The sequence below is a fragment of the Microcaecilia unicolor genome, chromosome 3, assembly GCF_901765095.1.
Source record: "Microcaecilia unicolor chromosome 3, aMicUni1.1, whole genome shotgun sequence".
Lineage (NCBI taxonomy): Eukaryota > Metazoa > Chordata > Amphibia > Gymnophiona > Siphonopidae > Microcaecilia > Microcaecilia unicolor.
The window spans coordinates 103970208-103998176 of record NC_044033.1 but is presented as its reverse complement, the minus strand read 5'-3'; the positions used below and the strand labels follow the sequence as shown (position 1 = coordinate 103998176).

The 27969-nt window shown below is 41.6% G+C and overlaps 1 protein-coding gene across 1 annotated transcript in view; it reads right to left on the bottom strand.

Moving 5' to 3' along the window:
- Positions 1–27969, bottom strand: part of RALGAPA2 (Ral GTPase activating protein catalytic alpha subunit 2) — an 898249-nt gene that overhangs the window by 791510 nt on the left and 78770 nt on the right. The window contains 2 exon segments of the mRNA XM_030196220.1: positions 13753–13983; positions 14442–14641. Of these exon segments, the coding sequence (XP_030052080.1) occupies positions 13753–13983; positions 14442–14641 (431 nt within the window).

Here is a 27969-nt window from a genome sequence, read left to right as displayed (position 1 = left end):
TTCAAACTTTATCTTGAATAACTACTTATAATTTGATGTTTATTACACGATACAACCTTGTAAAATAATTCATAAACTAATTTTTGTAAAGTTTCATATGGCTGTACATTGAAGATTTACTCAACATTTTTCCCTTATCAGAAGATTTATAACTATAATATGTATGTACTAAATTGTCTGGATTGTAAGCCACATTGAACCAGAACTCTGGGATAATGCGGGATACAAATGTCATTATAAATACAAATAAATAATTGAATTGATAATGCGTGTGACTGTTGGGCAGACTGGATGGACCGTCCAGATCTTTATCTGCTGTCACTTACTATGTTACTATGTTGAACCCTCTCTGGAAGTGAGAAGACAACATCCACATGAGCTATTGGCCACACACCTTTCACCTTACCTCTGAAGCATGAGACAGCCACAGCCTACACTTTAAAAGTCAAGGACCACATCTTGATCCAGGCCCCCCCTGGAAGAAGGCTAAGGTGGAAGGAAAATTCACCCATCGGGCTGAGACCCTCTGCTCCACACACCAGCACTGAAAAACACACTACACCCGGATAATATACTAACGATATAGAGCTTCTACAAGCTTAAAAGTCAAGGGCCACATCTTGATCCAGGCCCCCTGGAAGAAGGCTAAGGTGGAAGGAAAATTCACCCATCGGGCTGAGACCCTATGCTCCACACACCAGCACTGAAAAACACACTACACCCGGATAATACACTAACGATATAGAGCTTCTACAAGCCTTTAGTGAGATGGTCATAACCAACAGTATATAGCCTTCATATCTCAAGCAATTCTTTCAAGGGCTAAGTCATAAGTCAAAAGGGATCCAGATCCTCCCTAACGACCAGTTGTTACGTCTGTGCTCACCTCACCCTCTGGTGGCCAGAACTGGTGGCTGCTATGAACTGTTATCTGTTTCAGATTTCAGGCCAGTCCAGTCCGGATCTTCCAGACTTGCTCTTCTTGTTTGTCCCTGAACAGCACCCGTAGCTGCCTTCTGATTCTTGCAGCTGAGCTTCAGCTGGTGATTGGCTTTATTAGCTATCTGGAGACTTCTGGGCTTGCCTTTGCATTGCGTCTAAGGCCCTGGTATGTTGGGGTGCTGGTGTACTTCTGCTGTTTCCAGTTTCTAGTTTATTCCTGCCTTGATTCTTGTCTGTTTTTGTTAGTCTGTTTTTGTTAGATTAGATTGTTGTTTGTTTGTTTGTTTGTTTGCTTGTCTCAGAGTGGTAGTTCTGTGTTAGTCCTTGTCTATATCTTACTGGCTGCTCTGCAGCTTTTAGTTTTGTGTCTTGTTAGTCAGTGTTTTGCTCCCTGTTTTAGTGGCTGTTTTCAGCTTTCAGTCCTGTCCTTTAGCCTATCCGTCCCCTGCCTTGCTGTCCCTGTGTTGCCTAGCTGTTATCCAGTCCTGCCCTGTCCAGTAAGTCCTGCCGGCCACCTGAAGCCTGGAGCTCAACTCTTGGTGAAAAGTGGCCAGGTGCAGATGAAGCCTGTTTGTCAGAGATCTGCCCTGTCTCTAGCGTGGGGTGGTTTTGCCTGCCACTGCCGCTCCTCGGTAGTGGTCCAAGGGCTCACAACCTAGTGTCCACCTTTGTATACGTGACACCAGTCCATGTGCAGAAGACCTGGCCCCCTAGGAAACTGCAGTGGTGGATCCATTAGTAGATGAACCAGATCAGAAAGCAAGGCCAGTCCATGGCCGCTAAAATAACCACAGATGCCTCACATTCTTTTGAATCACTCAACCAAGCAGAGGCCACAGCTGAAAGACAAAGGCGTTCCTAACTCAGTCAAGGTTGCACTAGTGCATCTACCCCGCTCCCTTGCCTTTCCTGCAGCTGAAAAAAGAACATTTGGCATTCTACTGAGTCACCATCAAAATCATGAAGCACCTCAGTGGTCGCGCAGTATTTGGACTGCTGATGCGCTCATCTTCCTCTCTCCTGGATGAAGCCTTCCAGCTGAGGAAATCCACCAGGACATTGTCCACCCCTTCAATATCTACTGCTGAAATCGCTAGATGGCCTTCCACCCAACTACACAGTTTGTCTACCTCTTGCTCCACCATCACACTCCTAGTGACCCCTATCACTCTAACAGCCTTTTTTTTTGTCAAAAGAGGGAGGAACTGTTGCAGGGCTAACCAAATGATACTCGCTTCCAGGTGGTTTATCAACCATGAAGACTCCAACTCTTACCAGTGCTTCTGTGTAACCTAGCCTAAACAATAGGCCCACCAAACTGGCATCAGTCTTTACTACCACACAATCTAGAAGTTCCAGGGGCACCCCCTGAGGTGACATGGAAGGCTCTCCACCAGTCCAACTGCTTCCTATATACCATTGAAAGAGAAAGTCCGATTCTGAACTGCCTGAACTTGGGGAGACTAGCGAGAGAGCAGAGCATGCTACAGCGACCCCATGTGAGCTCTTAAAAAGGGAACCAATTCCAAAGTAGCTGCCATGGATCCAAGCAGATAATCACAGGAACTCAGGGCCTGCTGAGAGAAAAGGCCCTGCACTGAGCTAAGAGCTTGTCCACCCTCTCCTTACAGAGGAACACAGCCCCTAATCTTGTACCAAAGCATTACCCCAGAGACTCCAGGACTTGTACAGGCACCAGATGGCTCTTGGAATATTTTACCACCCAAACCAACTGCTCAAGAGTCCTCTTCCAAAACACTCTGCATCAGCCAAGTAACAGTTAATTTGAATGCCCTTCTTGCGCAGGTAGTAACTGCCCCTTAATTGCTTAATCAATCAAATGTAATTAATTAGATTCAACTGATTAAACGTAGCCAGGCTTGATTGCAATCAGTCCTGTTGAATCTAAACTTCACTATATATTGCACCTTAACATGAGAATGAAGTAGTCAACTAAAAGTTTCTACAAGAATATTATGCTATGATGAAAAGAAATTGCAGAAGAGAAAAAAAAAAGCTGTTTAAATATCAGTCCGGAAAGGCTTACAAAGCTATTTTCTAAAGCTCTGGGACTCCACTGAACTACAGTGAGAGCCATTATCTCCAAATGGAACAGTGGTGAATCTTCCCAGGAGTGATCGGCCTACCAAAATTACTCCAAGTGTGCAGCAACAACTTATCCAGTAAGTCACAAAACTTCCCAGAATATTCAAACTGCAGGCCTCTCTTGCCTCAGCTATGGTCAGTGTTCGTGACTCCACAATAAGAGATCAGGGAGATATAGGATTCATGGGCCAGTAGCAAGGCAGAAACCGCTGCTATAAAAGATTGACATCAATGCTTAGCTCGTATTTGAAAAACACAACTGGATGATTTCCAAGTCTTCTGGGATAATGTTCTGTGGATAGATGAGGTAAAAGTGGAACTCTTTAGACAACACAGGTCCCATTATACCTAGCATAAATCAAATACAGTATTCCACACTAAGATCATCCCAACAGTCAAACATGGTGGCGGCAGTGTGATGGTGTTGAGATGCTTTGCTGCCTCAGAGGACCTGGTAAACTAACCGTTCAAGAAACCATGAATTCCGCACTATACCAGGCAGGGGCAGTTACTTTTTCACCTGGATGATATGGGTATGGGATAACTTTGTTCTTTAAATAAATGAAATAATTTAAAAACTGTGTTACATGTTAGGTTTACTCAGGTTTCCTGTCTAATAAAGTATTACATTTTGTTTAAATAACAGAATCCATTCAATAAAAGGGAGAAATCAGGAAGGGGGAAAAACTTTTTCAAATCATTGTATAATGGAGGTGAACCCAAAACAACTGAACTATCTTATTTTCTTGGTCTCTAAATGCCAATATGTTGGTGTTTTCTTTTGCCATACATTGCACAGAATAATTGCTTAGTACCAACACTTCTAATAACAATGCTGTTCTTCAATTTTTATTCTTTATCACCAAGTCCAGATTTATTGCATCAACATTTTATTAGCTGGAACAGAAATATTCTCAGGTGACCACAAACTTCTTTCTCCACAATTTTGTTAGTATTCTGATCCCAGTGTTTTCCTAGTACGTTATACTGTTGACACAGTTTCCAGAGAACCAGTCATTGAGTCTATATGGTGCCTTTTTGTGCATAGATGTGCTACTGTTTTCAGTTCTGTTTTATAGAACCTGCATTTGTCCATTTTACTATGTTTCCTTTTCAAATTAGCTGTGAACTTTGTCCACAGACCTCCCTATTCAAGAAAAAAAGCTTCCCCTGTTGGGTATCTATTCGGATGCCAAAAATATGGAGCTGCTATTATGGTTGTAGGGTCAATTTCAGATGGTGATTATAAATCCCAGTGAAACTTGCAGTCATGTCAAATGACAATTCAGCTATCTGACCTCTTCTGGAAAACCTTTTGCCAACCAATCATCCAGATAATAAGAAATGAAAACTTTTATCCTTCAAAAATGGTCAGCTACTACTGCTGACAAGGACCCAAACAGAATTACTAGGCAAGGAGGTTAGACTGAGAACAGGAGACGGTACGAGGCTATATAGCCCACTGTATGGGTTGAAGCCAGTAGGCAGAGCTTGTTGGCAGTAGGCGGAGATTGCCACCACACTGATTCACGTAAAACAATAGCAAATGCTATTGAAAACAATAATAAAATATTATTAGAAATAACGGACTGCCTATGCGTGATCCATCTGTAAAAGTCAAAAGCTGATCCAGTTGGATAGGCAGTGCCTTAAAATGTGGAGGCCAAAATATTTATTTTTAACTTATTTGACAGCTTTTTAATGTATTTGAAAGCTTCTCAGACGTAGATATAAATATCATGAAATAAAAACTGAATATCAATAAACAGCTTCAAAAATTATTGTTGCTAGTGGAAACAGCATTCTAATAAAGGCTGTATTTTCTGGCCAAATTTCAGTGAGGATATCCAGTTTACTGATGGTTCATCTTAGCTGTTGTTGTAATCTGCTTTGGGAAGCCTGATGTTATAAACACGAACTAAAATTAAACTCTCCTTTCATTGGGGCACATGGAATCACATCTTCACCTCATTTCCTTTGTACAAATGGATTCTTCTGTTTTGAGAATGTTTCAGGGACAATTAGTTTTCATAAATCAAAATAATAAATATCTTCTTTCATGCAGATCTCTTATTTGTTTAAACAGAACAGACTTGAATAAGAAATAAATATTTATCACAGAACTGGAAAATGTTGGCACATTAGGCTGACTCTGGACCTCTGCATGAAGGTAGCACTGCCCTCATTATTTAATATCTCTCTTTTAAACAGAAGTAATAAACAATATTAAGTGCATTTTTATAATATACCACTGCATTTCACAAAACAAAAGGAGCACGTTCCCACATGCCATCTTTCTCTTCTGATCTAGACAAAAGAAAAAAAAAGATTTTAAATGCTCCCAGGTTAAAACCTAATTCATCTTTAATGTGGGATATAAATGGCATAAATAAATAGATAGAAACTCTGAATGTTGAGCACCTCATTCTCCATAACATGGTGTCTGTTTTAGTGGCCATTTACCAGGAGAAAACAATCTCTGCATGAATATAATACATGCCAGGGTGTCCCTATAACCAGCCCCTCCAAATGACATACTGATTACAATTTATAACAAATTATTACTCTACCTATGAAAAGTTATTCCGTTATGATACTTCCTCTGTGTACATTCGTATGCTGCACAAGCTGGTATGTTTGAAAATATAAGTGAGATTAAATAAAAATGTTACCAACAGTAAAGAACGACAATGTGGATGCAGCAGCTCATAGGTTTGTTTGCTTTGTTTTGAGTGTACGTGGAAAGATGGCTACTTGGGAGAGAGGAAACAGAGACCAACCTAATTGACTTCAACTTTTCAACGTCATGCTGTCTCCTGTTCTCAATTAAACCTCCTTGTTACTAGGTATTGATGGTGGATGCCATTTACTATAAAACACAGGAATTTTTGCTGCAGAGTGTGTATAAATTTCACTGTGACAGAGAGCATAATCCATCCTTCATGTCCTTCATATACAATTAATTTTGAATTTCTCCAAATTTGTTGAGACTACTCAAATCCAATATTAGCCTGAAACTTTTGGATTTCTTTGAAATTAAGAAACATCCGGAGTAGCAGCCTTTGCTGATCTCTGACTTTGTGAGCTGACTTTAGGACATGAACGGCCTTCTCCCAAAGCAAGGATACCATCTTTTCGTACAATCTGAGAAAACCATATTGGTTCACTAATTCATTTTGTTTTTTAATTTCAATTTTTATCTAATTTTAACATACAACACAAATTAGCTCAGTATCATTTGCATCAATATCCACATACATCTTCTTAGTCTTTTATAATCTATACTAGATTTACCTCAACTATTCCCAGAGAAAACCAGCCTTCTCTAACCATTCCATGAGACTCAGGGTTTCCAAAATCTACTGCTTTTCATATGAACTTGGGAACCCAGCTTTTTATTCATTCATCTTTCTCCACAGTTTCTCCCAAGACCTATTAATTGGTTTATTCCTTAAGCTAGTGGTTCCCAAACCTGGTCCTGGAAGCACCCCAGTAAGTCAGATTTTCAGAAGGTCCACAATGAATATATTCATGAGAGCGATTTGCATGCACTGCCTCCACTGCATGCAAATTCTCTCACGAATATTCATTATGGATATCCTGAAAACCTGACTGGCCGGGGTGCCTCCAGGACTAGGTTTGGAACCATTGCTTTACCCAAAGGACAATGTCCCTGTAACGGGGGTTCTCAACCCAGTTCTCGGGACACAACCAGTCAAATCAGGTTCTCAGGATACCTCCAATGAGATAAATTTCCATGCACCAGCTCTACTGTAGGCAAATCTCTGTCATACATATTCATTGTGGGTATCCTGAAAACCTGATTGGCCGGGATGTCCTGAAGACTGGGTTAAGAACCCCTGCTCTATAATATAGGCCTTTTACACTGTCTTTATCCAATCAGCCCTCCTAGTTTCTTCCTGCAGGCCACTACATCTCATCTTGTCACTAATAGCTGTGAAGTCATTTTCTTTCACCCTCCATTGCTCCAGGTATTCCCAGTCCCAAAATTAAAATATTATGGTCCTTAGAACATTTCAATATTGCAGATTCTCTTAGAATCCCTCAGGTTGCTTGCCAGGCAGACCTGACTAAAGCAGAGACTGCCTTTGCACTAGCATTTCTAGATAAAAGAAAATATGCATCGTAACAGAGAGACCCAACTGCCAGTCTATCAGTGTGGTGTGCTAACTACTTATCCGATTTCAGCCACTTTGACCACCTCTGACTTGGACTCTGTTGAGTATGGACTGCTGTTCTCTTCATTTCCACCAGAGCAAATGTTGTTCAAAAGACATAATACTTTTGTAATATTGCTGCATTGTCAGTACCACAGCAGATGATCTTCGCTGTCATGTGGCATTCCGCGAAGAGTTCAGCCATCATTTCAGTAATCGTCTCCCCAGTGTGGGAATGTTTAAACTTTTAAAGAGCCAAAGCATGGGCACAATATCATCTCCTTCTTTATGTAATGAATGGTCATTCCAAGAAAACTGCGGTTGTGGCTGCTCCAAAGATCTGTTGTTACAGAAACTTATTCCATATTCCACCTATTGTAATTCTGTAATAAACAAGTTTGTGAATATCATATAGTTTGTTTAAGCTTTGTGTTAAGATTGCCTCTACTTGGAAGTTGGACAGCAGGTATACATCACTGGCAAAACTTTCTGAAGCCACTTCGTTCAACTGTTGCAAGCACCACCATATCTTCTGCAATCATCAACAAGACTTCATGATCAAATTGTTCCTGTGAAATTGTCTGGATAAATGTTTTCACTGGTGGCTCTAGTTGCTTAGCTTCACCTCCTTTATCACTCCACTTCTTGTCATTCATTTTTGCTGTTCTTATCTGCATGGCCTTGAACCTTGCATGATGACTACTAGGATGTTCCAGTCTGAATGCAATCTTTGGCATATAAGTTAATTTATAGAAGTTAGACTAAACATCCTTAGTCTCACTAAAGAGAATATAGTGCATATGAAGGAATGCAATTAAAGGAGAGATTTAGGGGCTCATTTTCAAAACAGAAAATGTCCTTAAATGGCACAAAGCAGCAGATGGACATTTTTTCATAAAACCATCCAAGTCACTATTTTCCAAACTCAGTAAGACACTTTTATATGCAGTTTCTCTAAATCTCAAAGGAACGTGTTGGGTGTGTGTTTTCGGTAGGACTAGGGCAGGCTTACAATTTGGACATTTTTCTGCAATAATGGAACATTGTAAAAACGTCCAGGGCAAAAAAAAAAAAGACTTTTTGACAAGACCTGTTTCAATAATAATTGAATGCCAAAAAGGTGCCCAAATGACCAGATAACCACTGGAGGGATAAAGGCATGATCCCCTCCTTAATCCCCCAAAGAGGTGAAAGTGACAGTACATACCAGGCTCTCTATGACAGCTGCAGATATAATTGGCCATTCCTCTTACAGCAGCAAGCAGGCCACTGGAGTAGCCTAGTGGCCAGTGCAATGGATTATAGAGAAGGGGACCCAGGCCCATATCCCACTAACCAGTATACTTGTAGTTGAAAGTGTGAGCACTGCAAAAACCAGAAAACATCTACTGAACTCACCACATATAGGTGACACCCACAGGCATAAGGGCTATTGTAGTGGTGTACAGTTGGGTATAGCACATTTTTTGCTATTCCTGGAGGGCTCCCCATATAATATAAGGGGGTTATGATGTGATGTGTACCTGGGACGTTTTATATGAAGTTCAATATAGTGCACCCTAGGCTGCCCCACTGGGATGTCTACATGGTCAGTCTAGTAGGACTTCTGGCCCCCAGACAGTCCAATGGCTTGCTTTTGTGCGTTTTTCCATTGAAGTCTTTTGTTTGAAAATGAACATAAGAACATAAATATTGCCATACTTGAACAGATCGAAGGTCCATCAAGCCCAGTATCCTGTTTCCAACAGTGGCCAATCCAGGTCACAAGTACCTGGCAAGATCCCAGAACGGTAAAACAGATTTTATGCTGCTTATCCTAGAATAATGTCCCCAAAAGAAAGATGCAGTGAGCACAAAAATGTCTAAAATAGGGCAATTTTGGTTCAAAAATGACCATGCTTGGCACTGGATATTTTTCGCAAAACATACAAAATTGGATTTGGACATCATATCAAAAAAGCTCCTCCACGTGATTTTAAATTTCATATTACTTTAATTTTACATAACAACTGAATTGAAACAGGATTAGATTTCAATTTTTAAACCATTTGTCAGATACACTACAGTCTTGATTATCCAACGTAAACGGAAACGACCTGCTGTCAAATAAGGGACAAGCCAGGTAATATAGAACACAATGGAAACCGCTTAAAATGCAAGGAAAACATATTTTATGCATAGAGTATCTTTAATTTTAAAAAATATTGTTTATTAACACTAATCATCAACAACAACAAAAAAATAAAAATTAGACAGCAGCTAATTTGAGCACAAATACAATACAGAGCAGTATACAGTACAGCAATTGTACAGAAGGCACAAAAATAAAGAACCGAGCAAGGGAACCATATTTATCGATTGTATATTCAGCCTCACTACAGCTGTCATCTACACCAGGCAATGTGAACAGAAATATAGAATTGAGCAAGAAAACCATGTTTATCCTACTGCACGTTCAAACCTCACTAGAGTTGTCTTCTACACCAGGCAATGTGAACTGGCAGAGCTTACAGCTTTGTCGTCTCCAGTCATAACAGTTTTGAAGCAGAAATCATTACAGCAGAAATGAAATTGGAAACCCTCGGGATCTAAGAATGAGAGAATAAAGACTGTAAATTTAAACAAACAAAAATAAGTGTACATACAGTACTGTACGCATAAAACTCATTGTGCACAAGAATATTACCATGGTCGCTTGGTTCACTGGCAAGAAAAGCAAGTCTCTCGGGTCACAAAGTGCAGTGTGTCAGGTCCAAACTTTTCTGCAAAAGCACGGTCTCAGATCAAAATGGTTCCTGGCGCGAAAAGCAAGGTCTCAGTTCAAAACATCTTTCATGTTCACTTTCTTTAGCACTTCCTTTCTGCAAAAGTTTCAACTCTACAGGCAACCAACTTTTTTCTACTTTTGACTGGCCAAAAAGTGAAGCCATGCTGTAAAAGCAAGGTCTCAGCTTAAAACTTCTTCAACGGCGATAAGGTGCGCATGAAAGAGTATCAGCTGCAAAGCATGGTTCCCTTGCAGAGAAGCATGGTCTCAGATCAAAAATATGGCTTCCTTGCAGCGTGTGAAACTGAAAAACTGGAAGAAAAGTTGTCTGTTGGATATGCCCGGTCGGTCGGTTTAGCGAAGGACAGATATCGAGGACCGTACTGTAATTATATCTCAATAACATTTTAACAAATTGAGGAGTTGGTGAAATATGTGCTGCCATCACATTTTAACCTGCCAACCCAGCGCCATATAATGAAAATTATATGAAAATAAGATACTAACAAGAGGACAATCAGTGCATCAGTAGCCTACAATATTCATCTTGAGATGCTTGATGAAGTTGGTGCTTGAAGTGATATTACCACTGATCTCATGCCGTACACAGAATTTAGTTAGCTGCAAACTTTTTTTCTCATCCGGTTTATGACAAAATTCCCTCACTAAACTATTCATTCTGGCTTAAACAGTAACCAATTCCTAAATCAACAACAAACAGTAGCTATGCCATAACACTAAAGAAATGTCTCCAATGCAGTTTCTCATTTTATCCAATCACTTGCTCCAGAACCAAAAATATATCACAAGAGAACTGAATTAGCTGGGGTGTTAGTAAGTCAGCAGACAAGCAGCAAAAAACCACTTAAAATACAACAGAGATTTTTTTTTCAACTACTTAAGATGAAATTAACTACTTAAAATGTAGTTTAACTACTGGCCAACTACCTGTAGTTAAACTTCTTGGATAACTACTGAAAAGTAGTTAACTACTGCCCGACACTGCAGTCTGTCAGGCAATACAGCCATACAAATATGCATGCTACTGGACTGGGAAATCTAGAAATGGGGACACCACCTTCATCTGGCTTGTTTTTCCTTTGTGCAGTACTGAAGAATTTTACTGCATACTGGCCATCTATAGAAAGAGACAGACTCCCTGCAGGACAAGCTACTCAGTCTGCTGTGCAATCTAAAGAACTTCATTCTCTTCGCAGTACTTTAACTCCATGAAAGTTTATTTGATCTGATGTTATGGATTCTCAGAGAAAAAGTCAGCTACATTTCCAGCAAATAATGAGCACTGCTGTGCTAATTCCTATGTAATTTATTTCTTTTAAAATGGGGTGGTTAGAAAGATTTTCCAGCATGAAAGAGAGCCTCATTGTAGCTCAGCAGAAAATGAAGTTGACAGATGGACTAAACTGACATCTGGCTTTACAGCTTCAGAATTTTCAGCGCTTTGAAGGCATCATGTAACCAGATCACAATACCTTGTTAAGTATGAAAGTATGCAAAATATTGTCTCTCCAATGGTTAAGTCTTCAACTAGTAAAGAAAGCAACAGAGAAGAAAAAGGTCAGAATTAAAATTGTTAAGTTTGAAATCCCTATGTCTAGCACTAAAATATATATTCTTGGATACCCTTGCAAGCCTCTCCATATCAAACTCAAAGCATTGTTCTGAAATCCCCTGCTGCATTGGGCAAATCACTTAACCCTCCACTACCTCAGATACAAATGTAGATAGTAAGCCCTCCAGGAGCAGGAAATGCCTACTGTCCATGAATTAACTCATGTTAAGCTACAGCTGGAAATCAAACACTGCAAAACCGCAGTGAAGAACATACCGAGATGCAAGCTGTGGGAAGGTACTGTTGCTTTACCCCTCATCTCTGCCCCTCACTGCACAGTTAGTTCTGCAAATAACTATGAAGCCCTGAGCTTGTATGTTCAAACATGTGACCAGCTCAAAGCAAAATGGTATAAACAGAGCTTCTGATTTTAGGTTTTAACTCACAATGAAAAAAACCACCCCCCAATGCGAGAAATTAAAATAGCCATTTAAGGCCTTGACAAATTTTCTTTGGATTTAGAAGCCAGCCCAAAAACTTAGAAGCCAACAGTTGAGAAGCTCTCTCAATCCTCCTTTTCCCATCCCCAAGGCCAAGACACACAGCCGGGCCTGGGGCAGGACTGGATCGCCGTGCGCCCCCGCATGTCTCTGAATCACTGCTGAGCTGCTCCCTCGCTCTGTCCTCTCCTGCTCCTGTGTGCCAGAAGTCAGGACCTAGATGACTGCATTAACGCGACATCACGTTAATGTAATCATCTGGGTCCTGGGAAGAATGAAGGAGCAGGAGAGGACAGACCCGGAAGTGGGTAGGAAGAAACTTGCCAGCGCTGAGCCCAGGGAATTTTGCCCCTCCCCCCTTCCCGGCAGCCTCCCTCCCCACCAAGTCTCATTGTTCTTCCCTCCCTCCTCACTCCACCCTTTCATTACGCTCACATTCTCATTTTCTCCCCCTCCATTCCTAGTCATCACCCAGTCTTGCTCACTCTCTCTTCCAGCACCCTGTCATCACCCCATCTCTATTAGCCCACCCACCCCAACCAGTCTCCCTTCTCCCTATTAGAAGACACCCTAGCCCAATCCTTGCCACCCAGCAAGCCAATCAGTTACCCTCCCCCCATGCCCTGCATTCCAACAAGCCAGTCAATTATCTTCCCCACACACTCCTCAGCTCAGCACCCCAGCGAGCCAGTCAACTACCCTCCCCTACAAGTCAGATACCTCCTTCCCCATCCCACCCAGCCTGCACTCCATCAAGCCAGCCAGCTGCCCTCTATCCCATCAACCTCCTAGCCTGTACACAAAACAAGCCAGACAGCTGTCCACCACCCTCCCAGCCTGTACCCCATCAGTCAATCAGTTGCCCTCCACCCCACCCTAGCCTATACTCCCAAAGTCAGTCAGCCACCACCACACCCCCAGAAAGCCTGTCAGCTGTCACTCCTAATCCCTATCTCAGCAAGATAGCCAGCCTCTCTTCTCCTCTCCACAAAGCAATTGCCTCTTACCTTGCTGTTCACAGCTGCCATCAGGAGCAAGAGCTTCTTCCTCTGTGCGAATCTGAGGCACACGCTGTAGGAATTCTTATGTTGGTCTCGCAAGACTTGCACCCTGCACAAGATTTCCTTTACCAAAACACCTCAGACTCATACAGAGCCATACAATGCACAGAAGAGGAAATTCCAGCTCCAGCAGCAACAGTGTCAACCACAAAAACACTTAAATGGGCACAAAAATCCCATGCGCCAGAGACAAATTTCTAGTTGTCATGGAGACCTGGTGTCTGGGATTTGTCGAGCCCTGTATTAGATAAATAATGGAGACAAACAAACAAATAACTCCTCTTGTACTCTGTTACCCTTCCCCTGGCTTGTCATATATCCTCCACTCAGTTTTTGTACTCTTATGCACTGACAACTCCCAAGCGGCACAAAAGTACATATCTGATTGCATTTGAAAACAATACCAAGAAGTAGTACCTGTTGTGCAAAACAACCAACACACTGATTTTGTACCATCAAAGAACCCCTAATTAGCTGAAAAAACAACACCTAATTCACAGCTTATAAGGACTTAAGAACAGAGGCTCTAGGCACAAGCACATTACATTTTTATACAGCCTATATACCCAAATTGTTTATCTCAAAAGGGGTCTTCATTAATGAAAAAGTTAAAAGTGTTACTAACCTGACGGAACACTTCATTTACAAAGTTGACATAACCTCGAGTAGACAAGAGAATTCTCTGCACTTTCTCATATACTGTTCTTTGTTCCTCCTCAATGCTACAAAGACTGGAGCTACTGAGTCTTCTGTCAGATAAAGTGCTGCTATTAGAATAGGTTTTCTCCTGGTCTGATGGACCACTGGTCTCGGACTCTGTGTTCTTTTCCTGAACCATGTTTCCAACTGTTACTGTCTACCAAAATAATTTAAAAAAAAGAAAAAACACCCACACATTACTTTCTTGTAACAGAATAACATATCAAACATGCAGTTAATACTACTAACTATAATTTCAGTGGTGCAGCTCTTGAAGATCTATGATATGTGCAAAATGTAACTGTGTAACTGAGACCTCTAACTTGCATTCTTCAGAGTTCACTGCATAACACTGTCTTTATGGTCTACCATCAGGGTATTATATGGTGAAAGAAGTTTACCAAACTTAGCAGTGTATCACATCCTCAGGCAATCTGAGTTCTATTTTCAAAAAGTATTATGTACCTATGGTTAATTCTCTGTTAACAACTTGCCTGTTCAAGAAAAACTGACTGAACCTCATTACCCATTTCCTTCAATAAAGTAAGCAGTAAATAAGGCAAAATGAACTGAAAATCTTAAACTAGAGCTAAAGATATATTCATATATTATTACCTGAACAATTTTGGGTAAAACATCTGCTCCATTTTTAGCATTCTGAGCAGTGGTAACATACTTCTTTTCCAGAAAGAAAGTTACAAGCCATTTAATAAAAGCAACACGTGCTGCCATATATGGGATTTTTGTGCTGTAAGAATTTTCATTGTTCCGCGTGGCAGAAACATATGCAGGTTTTGGTCTCAAGTCAGGAATATCTGGTAAAATTAAATAAAAAAGATTAAACATAATGAAGCATTTATTAAACGTAAAATGTCTTCTACTTTCTATATATAAGCAAAGTTGCTTAACTATCACAGTTGTGTTCTTCACAGACTGAAGACAAAAATCAGAAATACAACTGGATGACATCATCAGTGTCAGGAGTAGCTCTCTCAGAGCTCATGAAGTAATGGAAAAACGTCTGATCACATTTAACCCCTTTCCATGCAACAACTCCATGAAAGTACCTCAGTTTGTATAGCTTAACATCAATTCTTATGGAAGTGGGAGGGGTTGTCTCTCTAATTTATCCTATTGTCTACATTCTGTCATCTACAGAGTACACTTTGTTCAAGTAAGCAACTTTGCTTCATCCATCAACAAGCAGGATGAATCCACAAAATAGAGGCCATACAAAACCGCGGTTTTTTTCCCGTTCTGGACAAAACTGAAATTGTCACCAAAACTGTCTGAAAAGCTTTGGCTGAAACCAAAACCGAAAACTCAAGTTTGGTTGTGTGAATGTGAACCAATGAGGGCTGCTGCAAATTGTTAGAGCTTGCAGTTTGCATCATTCTGCTAAACCCACAGTATCCAAGCCTGAATATAATAACTTAAATAATGAAAGACCACATTTTACCTCCAAGCAAAATAACCTCCACACACATGAACTGCAGCTAATGAAAACCAGAACTAAAAGCCACAGTGCATTAACAGTGGCTGACTTTGTGCTACATTAGGAGTGACAGCTAACATATTAACTCCAAAGAGAGGCCAATTCCTAAGGAGCTTATTATCCAAAATTTATACACAAATTCCTGCTAAAATTTTGTATCAAAACCATTTATTTGGAGCATTCTCTATTTACCATATAAACTATTGTGCAAGATCATAACTGCATTACATGCAATTGAAGTACAAAAAAAAAAAAGAATACAAAGAGTAACCCCACTTCTGCCCCTAGGACTACCTTACAATCCCTAGTGGTCTAGTAGTGTAGTCAAGGCAGGAGTGATGCCCCAGTCACAGCAGTCATTTTGAGAGCAGAGCTGGAATGGGTAGCAGTGCCTGTGGATCGCTCCTGTCCCAACTACACCCCTAGACCACCAGGGGATTGTAAGATGGGCCCAGGGAGTCTACGGGTGAGGGGGTGTGTCCCGGAAGATGAGGCAACTCCTGTTCAGGAGGAAGGGGAGGGAGGAAGACAAATGGGTCAAAACACAAATTTTTGGTTCCACCAAAAACGTGGCAATTTTCTGCTGAAATAGAAAATATGGCTGAAAATTAAAATAACTTTTGACGAAAACCAAAGCCAGGCAGAAAAAGGATTTTGGGTCAGCTTCAGCCCCATAACCACAACCGAAATTCAGTCAGCCTGCACCACAAAATAAGAGTTGCAGATTCCTTATCTATACACAAAAAGTGTCTTTGCAGATTCTAGGTACTGCCTGAGGAAAGCATCATTATCTGAAAGTCTGAGCAACCCAGATCATTTGCTTGTTTTGGGGGAAGTCAATGCTGCTAAAAAAAAAAAAAAAAAGATCTTTAACACTGCTTTTTCCAACTGCCAGTCTCATACCTAGATGCATGATCCAGACAATAGAGCAGTGTGAAAGGTATATAATGAAGCTCAGGGAAGCCCTATGGATGTCCTGCATAGAAGTACCCCTTGAATAAAATATAGACAATAGCATTTCTCCCATTTGTCAGGCCTTCATTTTAAGAGAGTTAATTCTGCCTGAAGATAACAAAAATTAATGCAGTCCACTAACCAGTTAGCTAGTTCTTTGGGCAATGAAAAGGCCTAGTCAGTTTGGGTCCAGGACATACAAAACTATGTAGATTTTCAGTATGCATCTATTTAAAACAAAATACAAAAGGCTCTCTTAAAATCTAGCGTATTGAGAACTTTTTCTGAAGGATACAAATGATGTTTCAGGTAAAACACTGCTAGATTTATGGCCTGTCCTATATAATAATTCTCACCTCCAACAGGATGTGCTTGGGACCGTTCCTGCCGGAAGTGTTCTGCTAGGCAGGCAGGCACTGACCTCAGTGACAGACAGTTTGGCAAAGCAAAACAATCTGAGCGCTGGCCATTAGGACACAGGGTAGATAGGAGAGTTTTAAAAGACTGAAGGAACCGAAAGTGTTAAATGGGGGGAGGGGGGGAGTTCTGAACGACTGAAAGACATGAACATTTGGGAAAGGAAAACAATCTGAATGCTGGCCATTAGGACACAGGGTAGATAGGAGAGTTTTAAAAGACTGAAGGAAACGAAAGTGTTAAAACTGGAGAAGGGGGGGGGGGGAGTTGTGAACAACTGAAAGACATGCAAATTTGGGACAGGAAAACAATCTCAATGCTGGCCATTAGGACACAGGGTTGATAGGAGAGTTTTAAAAGACTGAAGGAACCAAAAGTGTTCGGGGGGGGGGGGGGGGGGGCAAGTTCTGAATGAAAGAAAAATGAAAATTTACGAGAGGAACACAATCTGAATGCCGGGCATTTGTACACAGGGTAGATAGGACACTTTTTTTTTTTTTTTTTAAATGAAGGACCTGAAAGTATTACATCTTGGGGGAGGGGTGAGGAGGAAAGCGGTGGGGTGTCCGGATACTGGGCGTTAGGGCCACGGGGTACAAAGACTTTTGAAAGCCTTAAGGAACCCAAAGTGTGGGAAGGAGGAGGAAAAGGAGGGGAGGGAACGGGGGTGAGGGGCATTAGGAACAGGGGAGGGGGCCCTGTCACACACTCTCATTCTCACACACACACACTGTCACACAGACAGTCTCACTCTGTCACACACCAGCACATTCACTCTGGCTCTCTCTCTCTCAAACATACATACTCCCAGGAAAACCTTGCTAGTGCCCGTTTCATTCGTTCCAGAAACGGGCCTTTTTTACTAGTTTGAAATAAAAAGCCAATACCCTCTCTGGCAAAACCTCAGATGAGCTCTAAGAGTCACATTATTTGCAAAAAATTGCATGCTGGTCAGATATTATTCAGGCATTTAAAATGTGCTGACTCATCTAGCAAATGCAATGTTTTGATCTGATTTGATATTATGCTTTTTAACACACAAGTAACCATTACAAAAAAGTACTTGCAAGAAAAGTGCTTACAATTAGATGGTCTCACATGAAAAGACTTTTGAAATGATCAGGCACTAAGCAATAGAAGAATCTCATATGCTTTCATTTTAAGCCAATATGGCACTAAGGTGCACTCTGACTGATAAGGTTTGAAGCTCTGTTGGAAAGACATAAAAAGTAATGCAGCTCTTACTTACAACATTCTGCTTTTGGAGGGTTGCAGTAAGAGACTGATTTTCAGGCACTGATGCAGACACCCTTTCTCTGTCACTAGGGACCAAGTTGGGCCTACAAAAATTCATCGCCACTGTATGCTGTCGCAGGTACATACCCAAAATGGCATGCCTACAGAAGCTTGCCCTACTCCTGGGGAATACCTTCAAGCAGAAACTTGATTGACCTTGTGTTCGGTGGTGGAATAGAGATTGATCACTTCATATGGTGAAAAGGAAGGTAAAATCCAACTGGCTCACTTGTTGCCTCAGACTTAATGAAGAAACATCTTGTGCGAGTGGAGGAGTCTGGGATTTTAGTTTCAAACATTCTGTCCCCTGTAGGACATTCTTTAAGCTTCACTGAATGTACCTCCCCCCCCCATCAGATAATAGTTCTTGTTTTTCTGGTGTGCCACCTGTAGAGACATCACTGTTTTTGGACCTTGTACAGCTGAGAAAGGACTCTTTCTACACCACTGATTTTACTGAGTTGCCTAAGGTATTTAAACCTTCAGTTGGAGTGCAGCTATCAGTCTCCAGCGAGAACAGACAAAAACATTATACTGAAAGATCTTTGGATCGTTCTTACTCAGATGGAGTGAACGACTAGTGAATCAGTCTCCTAGTTGGCTATTTTTAATCAAGAGACTGTTGACAAATGTTCAAATGTTGATGCAAATGTTTCCCAGTTGGATAAGCATTTTACCATCTTTGGAATCGTGAGTTTCTCCCCTGCAGGCTACTTTCATATCAACAATAGAAGATGCTATTAATATTCATCTTAAATTGGATGCACTGGAGAATGCCTACAGGGCTAGGAATGTGCAATTCCTAAATTTTCCTTGTATCTACCTGCTGGCTCCTTAGATTCTACTAAGAAAGTGCATTAAGGAAGTGTGAGTTATTCCTAAGTCAGATGTGTTAGCTATCTTTAATTGTTAATATATATAAATAAAAAGAACCAGCAGGAAATTATCATGAGGCAGACTCTCTCAGAATTCTGAGGTACCTGGCCTTTAGAAGACTCCCAGGATGACATTTCCTCTAGAGCTACTCGTCTGGTAACTTTTCTTTATGAGAAAGATAAACATATTGTACTGAAACAGTATGTCAAGACTCAAGAGATCATCTACTGTAGTTCCAAGTTCTTGTGTTTCCAAATGTAGCATCCAGCTCATAAGGAATGATTTTCTTTCCTTGAAATTCTGGGTACTGGCCCTTGGCACCAAATATTTTTGAAATTTCCAAGTAAATGTTTGCTATCATAAGAGATTATATATTCTAGGATTCTTTACAGCTTGAAATGTTTTTTTCAAGAGAATGGTTGACCAAACAGAGCAGTGAGTTAGTGGAGGGATAGTTTTGCTTTCATTTTGGAAGGGGAAGGGGATTCCCCTATTCTGATTGCGTGATTTATGTTTCTTTGACTGTTACCAGTGATCCTTATGATGTGGGCTTTTTGGAGTGATGTGTGTAATGTGATATTTGTGACGGTTTCTTTCCATTTTTTTTAAACTGTTGTTTAGAAACGTAAATTTTGAAGTCTTAACCAAAAAAAAAAATAAAGTAGCAAACTGAACAGTGAAAATGTAAGAAAGCTATGATTCCTAGAAATTAGAACAGCAGGCCAAGAACTGGGAAAGCCAGAGTTCAGATCCTGCCTCTCCTGCGTCAATAAGAATCTGTTCATTATGGTCATATAAAGGAATCTATAATATTGACCTCAACATCTCCATCAGAGTTGAACTCTACAGTTTGGGATGGTATCATCCCTTGATTCTGAGTAATGATTTCTAGAAAGATATCCAGGCTTATACACTTCTGTATAGAAAGGCTGAATTGAGGAGAAAGTATATCTGTCTTAGCCAAAATAGTACTAGATACAGCACGCTAGTTTGTCTGTGCTTCAATAATGCTCTGGAAATTAGAAGAATTGAAAGATATGCATATATGAACTGTCAATTTCATGGTATGGCTAATGATCTGAGGGCTATTCTGTTTCTTGCTGGTCCTTTGGAGCAGAATATGAGACGTTTATTGTTCAGGCTAGAAGCAAACAGTTCCACTTAAGGATTTTCCCACCTGACAAAATGTTTGCCAGTAAAGCAAACCAGTCTGGTAGGGATGGCCTAAAAGGAGAGGAAATCAAGCAGAACAAGGCATCCTTTATTTAAAATTGAACAAGACAGTCAAAACAATAATTTCTGAAGGACTGGACACTGGTCATGTTTCGGCGTAGATGCCTGCATCAGGAGTCCATAGAGCAGTGGTTCCCAACCCTGGAGGCACCCCAGCTAGTTGGGTTTTCAAGGTATCTACAATGAATATTCATGAGAGATTTGCATGCAGCAGAGGCAATGCATGCAAATCTCTTTCATTAATATTCATTTTGGGTATCCTGAAAACCTGACTGGCTGGGGTGCCTCCAGGACCAGGTTTGGGAACCACTGCCATAGAGCATAAAGAAAGTAATCCCCAGAGAGTTGGATGTAGATTAAAACAGAGTTTTCCTAGAAAACTATCAATAAGCAAGCAACAAAAGTCGGTGTAAATGCTAAGAATTTCAAGGTATCCAAAAAAGAAGCACAAACGGCTTTCAAGATTGGTACAAGTGTGCTTTATTTATGACCCATAAATAAAGCACACTTGTACCAATCTTGAGAGCCCTTTGTGCTTCTTTTTGGATTGCTTGTGCTATGTACTTTGACCCTCTCCGTCGTATGAAGCATTTCAAGGTAGCCACAGAGCCTCAAACAAATGTTTAGTCATGGTTCACTATCTATCAACCAGCTTATTCAGTTTTCTTTCATTGGTCCAAAAACCTGCCTCTTTTCAAAATAACTTACAATCAAACATATTTAACAATCCTACCAGAAGACATTTAGTAGAGCAGTAAAGCTCAGCATGTAACTATTTCACCAAATGGAAGCCTTGGTTTTGCAGAAATGCTACATCAAGAGTTGTCTCAAACTGCTGCAGTGACTTCACAGCATTCAATGTTGTGTCAATATTTCTTTTGTGCCTTTAAAATGTTTGGCCAATACATTGTCATTCAGGGACTGGAGGTTGTAATACTCAACTGAAATTCTCTACCTACTGATTCTGGTCCCCTGGTATTGGATTTGATTTATTTGATATACCACTTAATACAAAAAGTTTTAAAGTGGTTTACAATGAACATAAAATAAAATGGATTCCATAAAAATCCTTTCAGAGATTAATTCCAAATACTTGTCATCTCATACAATAAGAACCCATGCCATCCTATTTAATACACTACCACTTGATTATCTGTCTGTATAAACATTTACCTTTTCTGGAAGGCAGTATGCAAAGGTTTTGACATCATAATAGATCACTATCAGGCTTATTAGTGGAGGAGTGGCCTAGTGGTTAGGGTGGTGGACTTTGGTCCTGGGGAACAGAGGAACTGAATTCAATTCCCGGCACAGGCAGCTCCTTGTGACTGTGGGCAAGTCACTTAACCCTCCATTGCCTGCCGCATTGAGCCTGCCATGAGTGGAAAAGTGCGGGGTACAAATGTAACAAAACAAAACAAAAAAAATTTTTCGAAAGAGAAGGGCGCCCATCTTTCGACACAAATCAGGAGATGGGTGTCTTTCTCCCAGGGTCGCCCAAATCGGCATAATCAAAAGCCGATTTTGGGCGTCCTCAATTGCTTTCCATCGCGGGGACGACCAAAGTTCACAGGGGCATGTCGGAAGCATAGCAAAGGCGGGACTGGGGCATGCCTAACACATGGGTGTCCTCGACCCATAATGGAAAAAAGAAGGGCGTCCCTGACGCGCATTTGGGCAACTTTACTTGGTCCATTTTTTCTTACGACCAAGCCACAAAAAGGTGTCCGAACTGACCAGGTGATCACCGGTGGGAATCAGGGATGACCTCCCCTTACTCTCCCAGTGGTCACTAACCCCCTCACAACGCTAAAATATTTTTTTTAAATATTTTTTCCAGCCTCTATGCCAGCCTCAAATATCATACCCAGCTCCATGACAGCAGTATGCAGGTCCATGGAGCAGTTTTAGGGGGTACCACAGTGCACTTCAGGCAGGCGGACCCAGGCCCATCCCCCCGTTACACTTGTGGTAGTATATGTGAGCCCTCCAAAACCCACCACAAACCCACTGTACCCACATCTAGGTGCCCCCCTTCATCTCTAAGGGCTATGGTAGTGGTGTACAGTTGTGGGGAGTGGGGGTTTTTTTTTTTGGGGGGGGGGATTGGGGGGGGATCAGCACACAAGGTAAGGGAGCTATGCACCTGGGAGATTTTTCTGAAGTTCACTGCAATGCCCCCTAGGGTGTCCTGGCATATGAGGGGGACCAATGCACTACGAATGCTGGCTCCTCCCACGACCAAATGGCTTGGATTTGGTCGTTTCTGAGATGGACGTCCTCGGTTTCCATTATCGCCGAAAACCGGGGACGACCATCTCTAAGGTCGACCTAAATGTTGAGATTTGGGCGTCCACGACCGTATCATCGAAACGAAACATGGACGCCCATTCAATAATACAGGTTTCCCCACCCCTTCGCGGGGATGTCCTCAGAAAACTTGGGAGCCCCGTTCGATTATGCCTCTCCACGAGTTCTAGCTGTCTGATGTAGAATAAATTCTCCTTCGTCTACTAGAAACCTTGAGTGTGTTTCATGCCGAGTTTTGCTCCCCAACTTATGTTGAAGGCATCTGTGGTCAGAACACATTGATACTGAGGTTCCTAGAACAGAAGTCTTAGAAAACTGATTGAACAGTCCACTAGAGAAAAACACTGAGTGAGGGATCTTTTGAGAAAAAGTATAGAGTAGTCCAATTGTAATTTCAGGACCCACTGCACCTCTTAAGTACATAAGTACAGCCACACTGGGACAGACCAAAGATCCATCAAGCCCAGCATTCTGTTTCCAACACCAGCTAATCCAGGTCACAAATACCTGGCAAGATCCCGAAAATGTTCAATACATTTTATGCTGCTTATCCCAGAAATAAGCAGTGGATTTTCCCGAAGTCAATTTAATAATGGTCTATGGACGTTTCCTTTAGGAAGCCATCCAGAACTTTTTTAAGCCCCGCTAAGCTAATCACCCTTACCACATTCTCTGGCAACGAATTCCAGAGTTTAATTACACGTTGAATGAAGAAAACGTTTTTCCAATTCGTATTAAATTTACTACGTTGTAGCTTCACTCTGTTCCTGGCCAGATCCAAAGGTCTCTATTCTATCCTCATCCTTCTCAATCTATCTGCTGCTTTTGACACTGTTGATCACAGTCTATTCCTTGATAAGCTGTCCTCACTTGGATTTCAGGGCTCTGTTCTTTCCTGGTTTTCTTCTTATCTCTCCCAGCGTACCTTTAGTGTATACTCAAGTGGATCCTCTTCTACTTCTATCCCACTGTCAGTTGGTGTAACAGGGATCTGTCCTGGGATCTCTTCTTTTCTCCATCTATAATTCTTCCCTTGGTACTCTGATCTCATCCCATGGTTTTCAGTATCATCTTTACGCTGATGACTCCCAGATCTACCTCTCCACACCAGAAATCTCAGCCGAAATCCAGGCCAAAGTATCAGCCTGCCTGTCTGATATTGCTGCCTGGATGTCTCAGCACCATCTGAAACTAAACATGACCAAGACTGAGCTTCTTATCTCTCCCGCTAAACCAACCTCTCCTCCTCCCCCATTCTCTATTTCTGTGGATAACACTCCCATCCTTCCTGTCTCATCAGCTCGTAACCTTGGGGTCATCTTCGACTCCTCCCTCTCCTTCTCTGCACATATTCAACAGACTGGTAAAACCTGTCGTTTCTTTCTCTATAATATCACCAAAATTCGCCCTTTCTTTTCTGAGCACACTACCAGAACCCTCATCCACACTCTTATCACCTCTCGCTTAGAATATTGCAACTTGCTTCTCACAGGTCTCCCACTTAGCCATCTCTCTCCTCTTCAATCTGTTCAAAATTCTGCTGCACGACTAATATTCCGCCAGTGTCGTTATGCTCATATTAGCCCTCTCCTCAAGTCACTTCACTGGCTTCCTATCCATTTCCGCATACAGTTCAAACTCCTCTTACTGACCTATAAGTGCATGCACTCTGTAGCTCCTCAGTACCTCTCCACTCTCGTCTCTCCCTACATTCCTCCCCGGGAACTCCGTTCACTGGGTAAATCTCTCTTATCTGCACCCTTCTCCTCCACTGCTAACTCCAGACTCCGTTCCTTTTATCTTGCTGCACCTTATGCCTGGAATAGACTTCCTGAGCCGGTCCGTCAAGCTCCATCTCTGGCCGTCTTCAAATCTAAGCTAAAAGCCCACCTTTTTCATGCTGCTTTTAACTCCTAACTCTTGTTCACTTGTTCAGAAACCTTATTTTATCATCCTGACTTTAATATTCCCTTATCTCTTGTTTGTCCTGTTTGTCTGTCCTAATTAGATTGTAAGCTCTGTCGAGCAGGGACTATCTCTTCATGTTCAAGTGTACAGCACTGCGTACGTCTAGTAGCACTATAGAAATGATAAGTAGTAGTAGTTCATTGGCATGCCCCCTAGTCCCTAGTATTTTTTGAAAGAGTAAACAAATGATTCACATCTACCCGTTCCACTCCACTCATTATTTTTATAGACCTCTATCATATCTCCCCTTAGCCGTCTTTCATATGGATAAATGCAAACGGTACCATATGCACCCTTGGTCAGAGCTATATGACCAAGCACTTTCATGCAACTCTTGATGTCTATACTGGTGACAGATAAAATATGATGGATGAATTCTAGAAACATTTCCATTCTGCCAGTTGACAGAAAAGCACTGGTCTTTACACATGAGCTTCTATAAATATTAATATCCTGAAAGGATAAGATATGGGTTTTTTAACATTTTCAGAAACCCTAGATCCTAAAGTAGGTGGACTGCACCTGGTCTGGTTTGGGCCACTACCAACCAGCCATTCAAATATGGAAAGACTTGAATCTTCTATTACAGAGATGTTCTGCTACCGACTGCTAAGCACTTGATGAAAACTTTGAGTGCTGCAGCTAGGCCAAATAGTACCACCTTGTAGAGACAATAGATATTTGAAGCTAACATTAAATGGCTCTAGAAATTACAGTGAATGAGTATATGGATATGAACATCTCAAATCCAGCAAGTCAATTCCCCTGGCTCATTTGGAGGCCACCTAAGGGACCCCTGAGAGCAGCTGTGGAATAAGAAGCCAAGAATATTGGATGGCAGAACTTACAAACATTATACATGAAGTTGTGTGCATAGCTTTGAGACTGCATTACTGCAGAAACTGGTCAACTGACCGTGAGGAATTGTCTGGATTTTGCCCTCTGTCCTTTAAATCTAACAGATGTTTCTCTGTACTGAATACATCTTGAGTAGTCACATACATATCTAATGTGGATAAGCTACACTGGTTAAAATTAAATCAAGGTTTAGACAAAGTTCTTTTATTTTAACATTTAAGTGATGGTACTAACTGTGAAAAATGCAATAAACCAGAGACATACATTCAGACTGTGCCAGCACTCATTCTATGTCTATATTCTTTCTTCATGATTTACAGTCTTTTATATTACTTCTTTAGCCTAGACCCTCCAAAGGTCCCCTTGGTTCCCAACATTCACAGGGTACACAAATGCCATATGTTTATCTGCTCCAACAGTTGAATGCCTCACTAACTGTCCTTCTGAACCTGCACCTTGAATAGGAACTATCCTCCAATTTTCTTGGGAATGATAAAATATCAGGAATAAAATCCTGACCAACCTTGGTTTTCTTATGTGACAGAAGCAAACCATCATGGATTCTCTACCACGAACACAATGTGTTACTACAGAAATGCCAAGATGCCTGAATGATGTCCTTTGTTTCCTGCTGTGTATGTGCAGTGAAGAAAATGTCTTGAGGCTAGTGATGAAGGCCTTGAAGACAAAAGCATTACCACCATTTTCAGCCAGCCCTGGTATTCCTGTATTCCTCATTGACATTCTATCACCACTGAAGACACAATACATTTGGCTTGCATATGGTAGTGAGAAGTCTTGGCAGCCATTTTGACTGAGGCAGGGGCAGGAGCAACTGGGTATCCTACTGCCTGGAAGAGGTCCCTAGACCACCAGGAGGCTTATTTTCAAGCACTTAGCCTCCCAAAGTTCCATAGAAACATATGGAACTTAGCCTCCCAAAGTGCTTTGAAAATATGCCTCCAGGGCACTTAAAAGGTAGCCAGGGGAGCGTCTTTCGGTGGGGAGGGGGGAGGAGAATGGCTGGTTTGGCAGGGCTCGCTCTCTCTGCCAGAGGAGTTAGTTTGGGGATGGTGGACCGGGAGGACCCACTCTCTGCCGGGGAGGGGGCACCAGTTTCAGCTTCAGCCAAAACTGAGCAGCAATTTTAGCTGCTGATTTGGTTCAGTTGAAACCAAGATCCCAGTTTCAGTTGCCCTCTACACCTCTAAATGCCATTATGATCTTTAGCTTCACACATGCAGCTCACTATCCTAAGGACTGGGTTGGTGAGAGCCAGAATAAGGAAATGGAGCCAGAGTAGGAAATATATCCTGACTCGCCCATGTTGTAGCTGACTTCTTGTGACTGGACCTGAAGTAAGCGCTGTCAGATATTTTTGTACTGGAATCAGCTAGAGGAATTTTCTTTGGACCTAGAAATGTGGGTCAGGCTGATACCCTGGTTTATGTCTCATTAGGGAAATCTAATAGTTATAAGATTTTTGTAACAAATTACTGCCTAAAAACAAGTACTTCATGCTACAGAATGACAGTTATAGTTACCACGGATTTAACATGGTAAATGCAACACTCCAATCTACTGTGGTAACTGCAACACCGCAGATGTAGGAACAAAACTTTTTACCACCCCGCAGGAGAAGTATAGAGCCTTGTAACCGCACTAAAAAAAAAATAAATACATTTCTTTGCTCCCTTCCCATCCTCCTCCACACAGTTATGTCACTTAAATTGTCCTGCAGTCAGCAAGGATTCACACAGTGCCTTTCCTCCTGCTGCTGCATCTCACCCTCTCTACTGCAACTTCCTGTTTAGCAGTCAAACAGGAAGTTACAGCTGAGAAGGTAGGAGGCTCATATCCAGCAGACCGCCAAGACCTGTCGTTTCTTTCTTTACAACATCCGTAAAATCCGCCCCTTTCTGTCCGAGCACTCTACCAAAACCCTCATCCACACCCTGTCACCTCTCGTTTAGACTACTGCAATCTGCTTTTTGCTGGCCTCACCACTTAGTCACCTCTCCCCTCTCCAGTCGGTTCAAAACTCTGCTGCCCGTCTCATCTTCCGCCAGGGTCGCTTACTCATACTACCCCCCTCTCCTAAAGACCCTTCACTGGCTCCCTATCCGTTTTCGCATCCTGTTCAAACTTCTTCTACTAACCTATAAATGTACTCCATCTGGCTGCTCCCCCAGTATCTCTCCACACTCGTCCTTCCCTACCACCCTTCCCGTGCACATCCGCTCCATGGATAATCCTTCTTATCTGTTCCTTCTCCACTACTGCCAACTCCAGACTTCGCGCCTTCTGTCTCGCTGCACCCTACGCCTGGAATAAACTTCCTGAGCCCCTACGTCTTGCCCCATCCTTGGCCACCTTTAAATCTAGACTGAAAGCCCACCTCTTTAACATTGCTTTTGACTCGTAACCACTTGTAACCACTCGCCTCCACCTACCCTCCTCTCTTCCTACCCGTTCACATTAATTGATTTGATTTGCTTACTTTATTTATTTTTTGTCTATTAGATTGTAAGCTCTTTGAGCAAGGACTGTCTTTCTTCTATGTTTGTGCAGCGCTGCGTATGCCTTGTAGCGCTATAGAAATGCTAAATAGTAGTAGTAGTAGTAGGTGAGGTTTGGGCAGTCTGAAAAATGTACGTGCACACCCATTATGCAGTGGGCATACATGTATTTGTTTACAAATTGTCCCTATTTGAATTTACACCTGCTCCTGTTCAG